This window comes from Ursus maritimus, unplaced genomic scaffold (genome assembly GCF_017311325.1).
Source record: "Ursus maritimus isolate PB19 unplaced genomic scaffold, ASM1731132v1 scaffold_11, whole genome shotgun sequence".
In the NCBI taxonomy this organism is placed as follows: domain Eukaryota; kingdom Metazoa; phylum Chordata; class Mammalia; order Carnivora; family Ursidae; genus Ursus; species Ursus maritimus.
The window spans coordinates 54920454-54935553 of NW_024423453.1; the positions used below are offsets into that span (position 1 = coordinate 54920454).

General features: G+C 34.5%; 1 protein-coding gene across 3 annotated transcripts in view; it reads right to left on the reverse strand.

The window, feature by feature from the left end:
- DDX60 (DExD/H-box helicase 60) overlaps window positions 1-15100 on the reverse strand; it is a 110720-nt gene that overhangs the window by 71002 nt on the left and 24618 nt on the right. For all 3 annotated transcript variants that reach the window (XM_040626426.1, XM_008685617.2, XM_040626425.1), the window contains 9 exons: window positions 13591-13732; window positions 12562-12717; window positions 10095-10200; window positions 9520-9635; window positions 7882-8042; window positions 4553-4799; window positions 3476-3642; window positions 2427-2579; window positions 807-956 (listed from right to left, as the gene is read on the reverse strand). In XM_040626426.1, coding sequence (XP_040482360.1) covers window positions 807-956; window positions 2427-2579; window positions 3476-3642; window positions 4553-4799; window positions 7882-8042; window positions 9520-9635; window positions 10095-10200; window positions 12562-12717; window positions 13591-13732 — 1398 coding nt within the window. The remainder of the gene's footprint in view (window positions 1-806; window positions 957-2426; window positions 2580-3475; window positions 3643-4552; window positions 4800-7881; window positions 8043-9519; window positions 9636-10094; window positions 10201-12561; window positions 12718-13590; window positions 13733-15100) is intronic.

A 15100-nucleotide genomic window follows, 5' to 3' on the forward strand; every position in this document is an offset into this window, starting at 1 on the left:
CTAAATGACAAAGATCATACTTCCTGTTTTTAAGTTCAACATTAAGCAGTAACAGACATAAAAGAAATATGGCAAAACAACCTGCATTGAGAGATAGACCAATCACGAATGCCCAACGGCAGATCAGATAAATTCCATAAACTCTGCAAAGGCAATATTAGATTCCTAAGTGACTCAACATTGCCCAGCAAAGTGTGAGTACTTCTCTCAATGCAAGCATAATGCTGAATGACAAAATCCACAAGACCAGACCTTTTCCTCACAGTGGTTCTAAGAAAAGTGTTATGTCGTCCTCTGAAACTGGAAGGAGAAAATACAGGTCACAAAATAAAGTGAAAATTATGGAAACAGAGAAGAGATTGATGGGTGCCAGAGGTAGGAGTTGGAGGCAGTGAGTGAAACGGATGAAGCTGAACAAAAGGTACAAACTTCCAGTCATAATATAAATAAGTAGTAGATATGAAATGTACAGCATGGCAACTATAGTTAACAATACTGCACTGCATATTTGAAAGTTGCTAAGAGTATAGATCTTAAAAATTCTCATAAGAAAAAAGTTTGTAGCTATATGAGGTGACAGATGTTAACTAAACTTATTGTGGCAATCACTTCACAATATATACATATATCAAATTACATGTGGTACACCTTAAATAATACAATGCTATATGCCAATTATAGATCAATAAAACTGGACAACAAATAAATAATAAAAACTGAAATAGATTCACCCCATGACTACATGTATTATTTTAAAAGAAGAGGTTTTGGAATGAAAGAGAAAATTCGAGTCACTTGAGGGCTACCTTTGTTGGTGCAACATACACAACTACCCCTTCATTGCTCTCCTTCAGCACCTTCTCCATGCAATAGTAGGAAGCATAGGTTTTGCCTGAGGACGTTGGGGCGACAATCACTGCTGACTCATTATTATCCACAACATCAAGGAGCTCTCGCTGTAGGGTTCAGAGCACCATTTTTGTCAATAATATGAACAGCATGTTACCAAAACAAATCTATGAATACACTTCTATTATAATTTTCTGAACTTCAAATGTAATGATGGGGAGTTGAAAACACATGTAGAAACACGTAGGAAAATCTGAAGACCTCATGGCATTCCCTCAGAAGACAGAATCGCTATGCTTTTGAACATCTGGAGGTGAGTTTGTGTGTGAAAAATGGAAAATGAGCCTGAATAAAATATCTTATCATTGGGAAGATTTACTTTTTTCTAAGTATTTGTCATTGATTAAGTACAGCTCTCCTCTAAAACAGAAAATGAGTCTGAATAAAATATCCTGTCATTGGGAAAATTTCTTTTTTTTAAGTATTTGTCATTGATGAAGTACAGTGCTTCTCTAAAGGTTTTGAGAAATTAAGTTCTAAGAAGTAGCAAATGTTTATTTTTGTAATGGAGAAATGGTAGTTGAGGAGAAAAAAAATCAATCATTCGTAATTTTACTACTTATCTTTCATTTTATATACAGAAGAATGTCAGGTACCTACTTTGGAGGGCATGCAAAACTTCATCCCCTCAGTTTATGCTTTTAATCATCAAAATGATGACTAATCAAAGAATCACAAATTTCTATGATGGGCAGAAAATGGAAAAACATCCCCAAACCTCAGTCTGCACACTCTTTAATCTATGTACACTTTGGGCCACATCTCAAAATTAAGTGGACATCAGAAGAATTGAAATGTGTGTGTAATTAATAGAGAGCACTTGGCTGCTTCATGTCCTGCACTAAAGTAAGGAACTGGTCCTCGCATTCCTGAAAAGGAGGAAGGAATTTTTAAAGATACTCCACTATCATTAACATAAGAAAGATAAAGACCATATTCTGAACTGGAAGTCTAGTAGACTGAACCTATGAAATTGCACTTTTGTAGGTAAACATGTTCAATTTATCAGCAATTTTATATGGTTCAATCTCCACAGAAACACACCATTTTATTCCAAATTTTATATCCATCAATTTTACATTTATTTATAGAAGAATGGCTATGATCGTGACAGGTATAGCATGTAAATCTGTAAACAATTGCTATATTGTTTAAACTACCAAAATTGCTCTGTGCACATTTACATATGAAATCCTATTGCCACGTGGAAAACATGGAGGTTGCTCCACAATGATACAACTGGATGACACAGACTGAACTTTGATAATATATATTTGAATTCATCAAACTACCTCCAAGGAAATGGTCTATTTATAAAAAATGAACAAAATGAAAATTTCCCTTTCCTTAAGGGGAAAAGAATTTCCATTTCATCATTTCCAATGATAAAATAATTTTAAATGACATGACTCAATATTAAGTTCATGCCAAATATAATGTGTAAAACCACAATAATAAGTTCCTGAGATCACATTTAATAAAATACAAATAAAATTTTTGTTTCATTCAATTATTACCTGCCATGTGTCAGGAATAAAATCCTGAACTCTGGGATCTGGATCTTTTCTCTCATCTCGTAACAAATAATGGCCCATGTATTGTAGTTGAAACCGAACTGGCCCAATGCCAATTGAGTATTTATCTGTTTTCTTTACGTCATCTCTTGCGACCTACATTATTTAAAAAGTCCATTTGGAAAGTGATTTTAAACTACAACATTATTTAAATAATTAAAATATATATTACTGAGTACTTTTTATGAGAAAAGCATTTTACCACCTTTTCTTTTTTTTTAATGTTTTTTTATTATGTTAGTCACCATACAGTACATCCCTGGTTTCTGATGTAAAGTTCGATGATTTATTAGTTGCATATAACACACAGTGCACCATGCAATACGTGCCCTCCTTACTACCTATCACCAGTCTATCCCATTCCCCCACCCCCTTCCCTCTGAGGCCCTCAGTTTGTTTCTCATAGTCCATAGTCTCTCATGCTTCATTCCCCCTTCTGATTACCCCCTTTTCTTTATCCCTTTCTTCTCCTACCAATCTTCCTAGTTCTTATGTTCCATAGATGAGAGAAACCATATGATAATTGTCTTTCTCTGCTTGACTTATACCACCTTTTCAATTTTGTAATATTTATTGAAGAAGTTCTTTACCGTCTAAATCATTATCTTAACTGTGAGTATATTGATTGACATCAAGATTTTCAAATATCCATTATGGTATTTGTAGCTACATCTAATACATTTAAAGACAACTGAACAATCACAATATAGTTTTTTAAATTGTTTGCTGGAATTTAACACAGTATAAGTTTTAAGATTCTGCAGAAATTATCTGGCATTTAACCTGTTTGTTCAGACAAGCATTTGTATCAGTTTTCTAATTCTACTTTATTTCAAGTTTGGACAGCTGAATTACTAGTACAGACTTTGAACATAGGAGTAAACATTGTCAGTTAAAAAAAGTAAAAATTTAGAAGAGGTGACTCTATTTGCAAGACACTTTATGTATGCCCAATAATTATTCTATAAAAATGGAGCTATTTTGAAAATTACCTGGGTTGGATATAAAGAACTTGCCAATTCATCAAATCCTAAATACTTCAGGCATTTGGCTATGAGTTGCTGATCTGCCTCCCGCAAAAGTTCTGGGTATTTCTCCATCAAGGAATGGATCCTTCTCATCATTTGAACAGCTATATTTAAATCTTTTGTGGTTTCACCTTAACAAATAATAAACAACATAATTTTTATAAAGACCATCAAAAAAATGTTTGATTATCCAAGATTAGTCATCTAGGCTATCAATCTGACCTAATTAAACTCACTATCTTATTTAACATTAATAAAGGTTTTCAAATACAGAGGACTAGGTAAAATATAATTAAAGTGCAGCTATACCTACTTCATTATTTCCATGGATAACTAGGAAGTAGCTGTGCAAATAATAGAGACAAAGAAAAGTCTTATAGTTCATGATAGAAATAAGATTGTTAAAGCTCAAGGTTGTGTAAGTGTTCTGGGGAGCAACAAATCTTTTCTCACCTATTATCTTCATGACTTCTCTACTGTTGTCAAAAAAAATTTAGATGACTTTAAATATCTGGTTTAAAACTTTGCAACATTTATTGAGTCCTACTGTTGACTATAGATAACTGTTTGGTGTAATCATTGGGGAGGTTGCTAATTCAATTAGTCAATTACAACTGCCAAATTACTCAGCTATCAAAAAGAACGAGTTCTCAACATTTGCTGCAACATGGACGGCACTGGAGGAGATAATGCTAAGTGAAATAAGTCAAGCAGAGAAAGACAATTATCATATGATTTCTCTCATCTATGGAACGTAAGAACTAGGAAGATCGGTAGGGGAAGAAAAGGATAAAGAAGGGGGGTAATCTTAAGCCTGTCTTTGATCTGATTTGAATTTGCTTAGGAATGTGCTGTATATTTGCTACTTTGGGATTTCATTGCTCACTAATAAAAGAAGTAATCCTTAGAGGAATTTTGTAAGGATAAAATCACATAATGAATCTAAGGCTTCCAATTAATAAATGACAGCTATCATCATTACATCCTTTTATTAATTCTCCAATTCATCAAAACAAAAAATCCAGAAATACGTAACTTTACCTCGGCAATGTTCTTTCCATGCTTTCAAGCAGGCAGTTAATGCTACCATTTCAACTCGAAATTTCACTGAGTTACTTTTACACGATTTCAAAAACTCTTCCAGGTTCTTTATTCCAGAGTTTAAGTTCTCTTTCATTTCCTCCTCAATAGAAAATGACAGAACACTCCACTTTTTCTCCTCTTTTTGTTCCTCCTTAGCAAATAACCTCTTTTTATTCTCTCTAGTAATTATTTCAGCCTTAGTCTCCTGCCCAAAAAGGAAAAAAAAAAAAGAAAAAGAAAAAGAAAAAGCATATCATGAAACAAATTGGAAATATCCCAAGAATAAATTTCATATATGAGACAATAATTTTAAGTGTATATTGGTTATTTTGACCATCTTCCCATTCTTGAATAGGAAAAATTTTAAATTCAGTATTTATTTCTTAAAAACAAAGCCTCTGTTAATTGAAAACTTATGACAATTAAATTTAATCACTATAAAGCCTCTCTGCAGATAATTTTGTAGATTTCTGAGTGGTACAGATTATAAATCAGAAAGTAAATTAATAAAATTGGAAACATCAAGCCACTGCTTTCTGATGTCTCTTGCATTGGTTCCTGTTGCTCTCTCTGGAATGGATTTTCCTCTTCCATGGTCATCTCCCTGTCGCCTACTTGTCCTTCAAGATATTTCTTCCATGAAGCCTTTCCTAACTCCTAAGCCTAACTCATATATTCCTTCTCTGCCAGGGCATCTCTCTATCAAAGTACTCATTACACATACTGTAGTTATGATTTTACTTGTCATACCTCCTATCTAGATTAACTTCCTTGAAACAGAAATATGCCATAGTTGTCTGTATATCTCAAGCACAAATCATTTAGCTCATAATATTTGATAAGTAAATGAGGAAAAGCGAAACCAGATGAAGGAAAGGAGTGGATGGAAAGGAACAACATAAATACAACTGATTTGCTCTATCTAGATAAGATTTTCCAATTGAGGGGCGCCTGGGTGGCACAGTGGTTGAGCATCTGCCTTTGGCTCAGGGCGTGATCCCGGCGTTGTGGGATCGAGCCTCACATCAGGCTCCTCTGCTATCAGCCTGCTTCTTCCTCTCCCACTCCTCCTGCTTGTGTTCCCTCTCTCGCTGGCTGTCTCTATCTCTGTCAAATAAATAAATAAAATCTTTAAAAAAAAAAAAGATTTTCCAACTGACTTAAACTCAATATGGACCCACTTTACTATAGTTTTACCCATCTGATTTATTAATCTGCAAAAACAAATTAAAGAATTGTATTCACTGGGGACTCTGGGAAACAAACTGAGGGCTTCAGAGGGGAGGGGGGCGGAGGATTGGGATAGGCTGATGATGGGTATTAAGTAGGGCACATATTGCATGGTGCACTGGGTGTTATACGCAAATAATGAATCATGGAACAATCGCATCAAAAACTGGGGATGTACTGTATGGTGACTAATATAACAAAATAAAAATTATTAAAAAAAAGAGAATTCTATAAACCTTCTACTATTCTGGTTAGTCATGAAATTAATATATAAATTTTGCTTACAATGAAGTCGATATTAGTTGTCATCCCCTTCTCAATATTTAATTCTTTTTTTTTTAAGATTTTTTATTTATTTATTTGACAGAGAGAGAGACAGCGAGAGAAGGAACACAAGCAGGGGGAGTGGGAGAGGAAGAAGCAGGCTCATAGCGGAAGAGCCTGATGTGGGGCTTGATCCCGGAACGCCGGGATCACGCCCTGAGCTGAAGGCAGACGCTTAACCGCTGTGCCACCCAGGCGCCCCCTCAATATTTAATTCTAATCAACATTATTTGAGGTTTCCCAATGTTCTAATCTGCCAAATGTACTGGTTCTAGGTTAACTCAGCATGGTTCTTTCTCAATAAGACAAGGGTGATCCCTGGTGCTTTGCCATGCACAATGCTTATTATATACCAAATATGCAGATTTATTAACCAGTTGCTAGAAGAGCAGTTTTTCTTTGAAGATTTTATTTATTTATTTGACAGAGAGAGAGGCAGCGAGAGAGGGAACACAAGCAGGGGGAGTGGGAAAGGGAGAAGCAGGCTTCCAGCTGAGCAGGGAGCCTGATGCGGGGCTCCATCCCAGAACGCTGGGATCACGACCTGAGCCAAAGGCAGCCGCCCAGTGACTGAGCCACCCAGGCGCCCCAGAAGAGCACATTTATATAGTGCTGAGGGTGTTTAACTCCAATGAGATAATTTATTTAATTTTTAATAATGTAAAAGAAAAATGGGATTTTTTTCGGTCTTCATAACTTATACTATGTAATGAGAATTTTTGCTGCAAACTTTCTATTCTATAACATCTCTCTTTAAAAAAAATAGAAACTTCTTGGTAGCTCTAAATGAAAAAGGAAAAGTTGTAATTGGATGATTTCACCAACAAATGACTATGAAAATAAAAAGGAGGTTGTCACCACAAGGAGAAAAACAATGACCACCTACCTGGGCTTGGAAAGGCTGCTTTTTAACTATTAAAGCAAAAGTCCCCATTTCTGCTTGGACTTTTTACAGTATGCAAATCAGTCTCTTTCAGGGAAAGACTGGGAATAAGCATTTCAGTCTGCTGCCTCTGTGCCCTGGTGGGGATAGTCAGGCTATAATCTTTTGGGTCCTGTGGATGCAGGTTTTATTGGCATTTAAAGCTAGATATTTTGAGGGGCCCTTTCTTCAGGTGGAACTAAAAGTTGGGGAGCCAGACCAAAAATTTGGTCCCAACCCTTTCCTCCTGAGGGAAAAACAGGGACTTATGAGTTTTCTCCCAAGTGTATGTCTCTGCACCAGGGATGGGGTTTATAGCAAGAGTATGTCTCAGCCTCTTCTACCTGTTTTATTGTGGAATTTTTCTCATTTATCCAATGTATAGTAGTTATTTCTCTAGTTTCTGGATTGCTTTCAGAGAGAACTTTTCTGTATTTATCTGTAAATTCTGTGTGTCTATGGGAGGAGATGAGTTCGGGAACCTCCTATATTGCCATTGTAGACCAGAACTCAAAAGAACTATATTATTAATTTTATTTCAACATTTCTAAATCCAAGCCTTTAGTAACCTATTGTCTTATATTCTTTTTCAAATACATATACATTTTATTATGTTTAGAGGATCATATATAACCCTGTATATGGAGGTTAGACTTTCTTACCAAGTAAATAAAATAATCTAAATGATCATACCTAAAAAGAAAAAGCATAGCATGGAAAGAAACTATCAGAGGAACTGAACAAATATAAACTTAAGAAAAGACCAAAAAAAAAAACAGTTTTAAAATTTGATGGAATTAATAGAACCTACATGTGCCTTTTTGTTCTTGGGTGCACTAAAATTATTCTTTGGCTTGACAGCTTGAGTTACGACGACTTTTGAAGAGACCGATTCTAATGAATTCCCATAAAATCGTTGAAAAACATGATACTTCTGTACAGACCTAAGATAATGAGGATCTCTAGATTTTTCTGAAAAAGAAAAGATTTAAAATGTAAAACTACTATATTTTTTCGACAACATTCTCACTAATTCTTCATACCATCCCACCCACACAATGAATGTACTTTTTAGTTTGGAATAGGAATTTAGTCTGATTTACTTTTGTTAAAGACGGAATCAAGTCAGGCAATTCTTTTCTATGGAGTAATTCTTTACCTAATTTAAAGGATGGAAGTGACAAAACATTCTTCCACGGTCTACCTCCTAAAGCAAATAGCAGGATGCTACAGAGAATGACAGATTCTGCGTAATTCCTGTTATTTGCCCTATGAATGAGTTTAAGAAGAAGAAGGTAGAGGGGCGTCTGGGTGGCTCAGCCGTTAAGCGTCTGCCTTCGGCTCAGGTCATGATGCCAGGGTCCTGGGATCGAGCCCCACATCGGGCTCCCTGCTCCATGGGAAGCCTGCTTCTCCCTCTAACACTCCCCTTGCTTGTGTTCCCTCTCTCGCTGTCTCTCTCTGTCAAATAAATAAATAAAATCTTTAAAGAAAAAAAAAAAGAAGAAGGTGGTAGAGGCAAAATCAAGAAGATATCCATCTTGGATATTTTGGCTTCTGGTACTGCCTGACAGAAAAATCCTTACGCTAAACCAGAGCCACAGAGCCAAGAGCTTGGCAGCTGAAAAACACTTTCGCTATGGAAAAATCCAAAGACAAAGGAAATCCCAACAATCAAGGTATGACTTACTCCCATACCTAAAAAACCTCAATTAAGGGGATAATTAAGCTGGTTGAATTTTCTATGTCTGTATCTACATATATCAAATTAAACCACTTTGAAGGATATTAATAGTTAATCTAAAAGATCCCCTCACATCTTGCAGGATCTCAGTAGCTGTTTATGTAAGCAGGCTGATAAATATGAGCAAGCTTACTATGCACACTCCTAGATTCTTCTGAAAGTAAGTTTTGTCAACTTGAAGAAGGGTGGAGGTAAGCATAGGGGTAGACAAAGATGAGGTGAAGACAAGGGATTAACCAAGGAGACAAGATCCCTAAGTCAATCTCTGTTGATCTACTTTTAGTGGTTTCATGGGCCTCCTTTTGCAGTTCCAACCATCCTGAGAATGAAGGCACACAAAATACTGGCACTTGTTACATGTAATCAACGGGGTGGTGTGAAAGTAGTTGAAACTGCTTGAAAGACTATGGCCTCAGTATTATAAATTTCAAGGAATGTACAAATACCTTAAACTACAAACCATATTTATTTTAAAAAGCTTTAAATTTTTGTTTAGGACATCTGCATTCCTGTGTTCCTATGACTATCAGTAAACAGAGTGGGACTTTTTCATTATCATCTTTACTGACATACATCGAAATATCTTGTTGACTATCATTATTCAAGAAGTATAACTTGTGGCTCATGATATGATAATTTTTTATTACAAAATAAAAAGAGAGTGAAATTGATTTTAATTTATTTCATCAGAGTCATATAACTCACCATCAAATTGACACTTTGTCCTGTCATAATCATCACTAAGGGGTCTGTGAGAATGCCAATGCAAAAGTTCATTGAATTCCTTTTGTTTAACTAGTGAAGTTACAATAGGATCATCACTACAAGACAAACAGAAATATATGCATATTTTAAATTTCATGCCTCTAAATAGAATACAACACGGATTTCATTTTTTAATATTTTATTAAAAATCATAGCCACCTTTCCTCTTTCTATAATATGATGTGGGTGTTAGAACCCAAAAAGCAGTTTATTAGGTGCTTAAGAACCCAGAATCTACCCCACTTCTCTAACAGTCCCATCAAATCAACAAATATTCATTAATTAATCCACTAATTAAAAACATCCAGCTGGAGTAATTTTACTCTAAGATTAAAACCACGTTGATTTTAACCTAGTTAAGATCAAAGACATTGATAAATTTGCTTTAAACTCATTATATGTTACAAACACATATTGCATCTAATATATTCCATTTAATTTGTTTCATTTCATAGAATCTTTAATGAGTAAGTCATCCATTCCACCCACTTACTGAGACATTTTTGGTCTTATACCTTTTTAAGAAAGGCAAATCTTTCAAAAGGTTGCCAACAAACTTATCAACCACTTCACATGACATTGAAATAAATCCCAAATTAGGAATCTTTTCCTTGGAGGTATCTGTAAACAAGTAAAAAAAAAAAAAATTAAGACAGTGTTAAATGGGAAACTTTCACACAGGAACATTACACATCATTTTCTAAAACCTTACATTAAAAAATATTTTTCATTGATTTTATTTACATTTATCAATTCCAGACCTTCCCATAAAGCTATTGCCCACATTAAAACATTTTGAAACATAACAGATTATGAAGAAATAGGCAGCATTTAGGCATGTAGGTAGGTAGCTAGGTAGGTAGAAAATAACTGTTTCCTATTTTTTTAATATTTATTTCTTTCATTATCACCTATTACAAGGAATTGGAATATGGAACTCTCACTCAGAGATCTCCTACATAAATACTTTTATGGAAATGAAATTTTTAAAAAGTAGGGGGAAATATATAAATAATAATGAAATAATTTGATATCATTACAGTATTTTCTTACATCCTCTTTGATATTATATATATGTATCTGCACATATACATATACATGTGATAGATGCCATATCACACATATATCCTATATATACTAGTTGGCTAATGAATGCCTTTTTATTTATATCTGGTTCATAATTCTAGGTAAGCTGCCATTGCTCTGCCGATTATCCCCTTGGTGTTCACTGTTTCTGTGTTTGCCTAACACCTTCTTACTGCAAGTCTCTGCAGCTCTCTGCCTGAGCACTTTTCTTTTTACTGCCATGTGAAGAAGGCCAGAACTGCTAAGGATTCAATGCCCCAGAGATAGCCCTCAGCCAAAAGTGTGACAGGAGTTGCAAGGTAAATGCCCCAGCTATCTTGCTCTTCAGGTAAGACATCTCTGAGGTGGTTTGTACACTACTCTAAGATTCCCAGTAAAATCTACCTGTATTTGCCCAAAGTGGAAATCTACTCATTAACATGACTCACACTGGTTTTGTTCTCTTCCTGATCTTACCTAACCACTCCCTTACTTGATCTTCCTGGGATCAATAAACCCCTTATTTGATATTCCTCAAGAGTCTAATTCTTTTGATCTATTTCTAGTTTACACATTCTCTTTAGCAATATCCAATCACCTTTTTAGCCTATCCATTGACACTATTTTCATTTCTACAATTTTGGTTACTTTAAAATGTGAATGGTGTTTTATAGAACTTTGTAATTTTCTCATGTTTCAAATTTCATATTTTGTTTCTTTGAGATTTTAAATACACATATAGTATATTCTACTTTTGATAATTACAAAATATGAAGTTCTAGTTCTATAGCTTACATTTTCTCTTAGCAGCTTATTTCCTGTCGTTTTATAAATTCATATTTGTACTCATATTTGACAGAATATGAGTAAAACCCTGTATCCTGTAAAACCAGGGTTTATGAAGTTTTTAATTTTTATTTATTTATTTGTCAGAGACAGAGCACAAGCAGGGGGAGTGGCAGGCAGTGGGTGAAGCAGGTTCCTTGCTGAGCAGGGAGCCCCATGAGGGGCTCGATCCCAGGACCCTGGGATCATGACCTGAGCTGAAAGCAGATGCTTAACCAACCGAGCCACCCAGGTGTTCCCAGGGTTTATGATGTTTTTCCTCTACAAAGAATGTACTAGATTCTTCTGATCACTTTAAGTCAATTTTCTGGCTTAGAGTTGTCTTGACACTACTAACAGAATAACTGAAACCCCCGATTCTTGGGAAGATGGACCTATAATTAGAAATCAAGTAATTTATTTTGTATTAGCCGAAGATCAGTCTCTCCCTTTTTTTTTTTTTTTTTTTTTTTTTTTTTTTTTTTAGCTTTTCCCTCCCTGTTTTGAGCTTAGCTACGATAATACACAAGGATGTTTGGTGTGTCTTACCAGCATTTCAATTGTTTCCCAAAAAAGATTTTTCCCTTAACCTATACTGCCATATTGATAGAAATGAAAGTCACAGGGGCGCCTGGGTGGTGCAGCGGTTAAGCGTCTGCCTTTGGCTCAGGGCGTGATCCCAGCGTTACGGGATCGAGCCCCACATCAGGCTCTTCCACTATGAGCCTGCTTTTTCCTCTTCCACTCCCCCTGCTTGTGTTCCCTCTCTTGCTGGCTGTTTCTATCTCTGTTGAATAAATAAATAAAATCTTTTTTAAAAAAAATGAAAGTCACATATCTCTGGCTTTTTTTAAATTGGCAACAACATTAGCTACAAGCAAAATATATAACTTCAAAATTATAGTCCTAGCATATATCATTTCCCAATGATATAGGGAGAGGTAACTTTATTTTTATTTATTATTATTTATTTATTATTTAAATGCATAGTGCCAGAAAATTATTTGGATCTACAGCATTTAGTTAGCAGTGTTTTCAAAAAATTTTCAGAGATTTGAACTGTTATTTCAAATTAATTTAGAGATCTATTACCTTTGATTGGTGATGGATTCTTTTCAAGAAAAGAAAGTTTTGTTGTTCTCAGAGGAAATGGCTTTCCAACAGCAAACTTTCTGATCAACTTTGACACAGTATTCCAGAGATGTTCATAATCTTTCATAATGGCATCTCCTAAATTTGAATGTAGGCCTATATAATAGTTAAAAGTACTAAATATTAAAAGTCATTCCTATATATACAGAAGCATGCACTTCAACTAAATTCATAGAGTTCTGAAATATTTGTTAAACAGTGAAATTTTCAGTGACTTCCACACTGCACCTAAATGAATAAATTACAACTATCATAACAATAAGAGATTATGAATATCTATTTTATAATGTAAAAAAGTTATGCCACATATAACTTTACAACCGATAAAACTGAATAGAACTTATTTTTCAAAGATAAGAAAATTTGTAGAGAGTTGCTAAATTTATATGTAGCTAACCCATTCCAATGTTTATAAAGTGGAGGAACCAAATTCTAGAGGTCAAAGCAGCTTCAAGAATGCTCAATGAGTTCTAGCTCTCTTAAAACATGTTTTCTTTTTCTTTTACTATTAAGAAACAGCAGAAAATTTATTCTAACAAAAGAATTCAAAGAAAGAAAAACAAATTACATATAACATATAAATCAGCTTTGTCTCTGGAAAAAAATTAAAATTCCGTAAATATCTCATGTAGTAGGATGATTACTTTAATTAGAATAAATATTTTTAAAATGTATTGCATATATTTAAATGAAAAATACAACTGTCAAAATTATCTAGAAATGCCAAATACCTAAACACTATTTTTTCAAGAAAACTTGAGTATATTAAGTTAAAAATGTTTTAAAATATAACACTCACACTGATTACAACTAAATAAAACTTATATACATGTATAAACAAAGATTGAAAGGAAAATAATTGCTATGTTATATGTTGGACATATAGGAAAACGATTTTGAAGTTTTAAATCCTTTATAATGTTTATCTCTGGATGAAAGTACAATTACTATAATATACTAAGGTGGTACCTTCAGCATTTTCATTTTCATAGTAAAAAGCAATATTCTTCAACAGAAGCTCATCACTTAAGTCCGAAAGGTGAATTAAATTCAGATTCCAAAATTCACAAATGTTTATATTACTTAGGATGAAATACTCACACCACTTTTTCTGAAAATTAAAAATAAAACCAAGTCATTGATAATTATTATATTAGCAATAAACTATAATACAACTTCAAATGCATCACTAATCCAATGAAAGGCAAGTTGGCAAGGTTCTTTCAGTTCTTATTAATGTAAGTCCTTTAAGGCTGGATAATGATGAATGTTTTATATCTTAAAAGGTTAGATCATAAAGTAAAACCAAACTGACCAAAAAATTCATTCAGCGTAGTTCTTTATTCTGAATCATAGAAATCTGTGTTTGACGCAATACAATTTTTTTTTCACACTAAACCACAGATACAGTCCCAATGCTACAGAAATACTTCTGCTTTCAAATCTACCTCTGTTCTTCACTAAGGTTTTAATGTTTTCCAATTCTACTTGCAGGTCCAAAGAGGATTCAAGAAATAGCATTTGATTGTTTAGGGGTCTAGAAGATGCTGAATCCTTCAAACTCAAAGATTCCCTTCCACCTACATCGGTGTGCAGCTGCTGAGTTTATGACAGTGAGGCTATGTTCATGCCTCACAGACAGAATGTCTTCCTGGCCACACTTAGTTCAGAGTTGAGTAGACATGAGTAAACAACCTTAGCAAGCAAGAGCCTAGTCATCTTTTCAGTCAATGATAGTGTTTGGGGAGTTAACGTTCAATGGGGGAAAATTGAGGCTTCTCTGCTCCACCCTCCCTCAATGATAAAACCAAATGCTTTCCAAATGTGAATAATTTATTTATCTATACTGATGTGGAAACAGAACCCAGAATTATCCAACAGAAATATAACATGGTCAAGCTGCATATTTTATCCTAAGTTTCCAGAAGTCACATTAAAAAAAAAAGCAAAATTTTATTTTATTTAACTCGACATATCCAAAGTATTATCATTTCAATGTGTAATCAATATAAAAATTTTAACAGAGTAGTTTACATGTTTTTCATACTAAGTTTTTTTGAAACCTGGTGTTTCTTTTAAGTTTAGAGCAGATCTCACTTCAGACTACCCACATTCCACATTTAATTCCAAGTTTAATATCCACTTGTAGCTATGGGCTAGTGCTTTGGACGACCTAGCTCTAAACAGATGTTAGGGAGACTGCCCAAGCTTCAAGAGAAGTCATAAATATCAAGGTAGGAGACTCCTACCTACAGTGTAGTTTTAGCTACAATAAAATACTAAAGAGATTGCCACAGAGCCATAAAACAGTGGTTCTCTAACTTCAGCAGGAGCCCCACATGGAAAGATTGTCAAATAAAACACAGATTGCTAGGCATCATCCCAAGATTGATTCAGTAGCTCTGAGATGGAGCCTAAGAATTTGCATTTCTAACAAGTTTCCGGGTGATGCTGATGATGTTGTTCAAGGTAACCATAC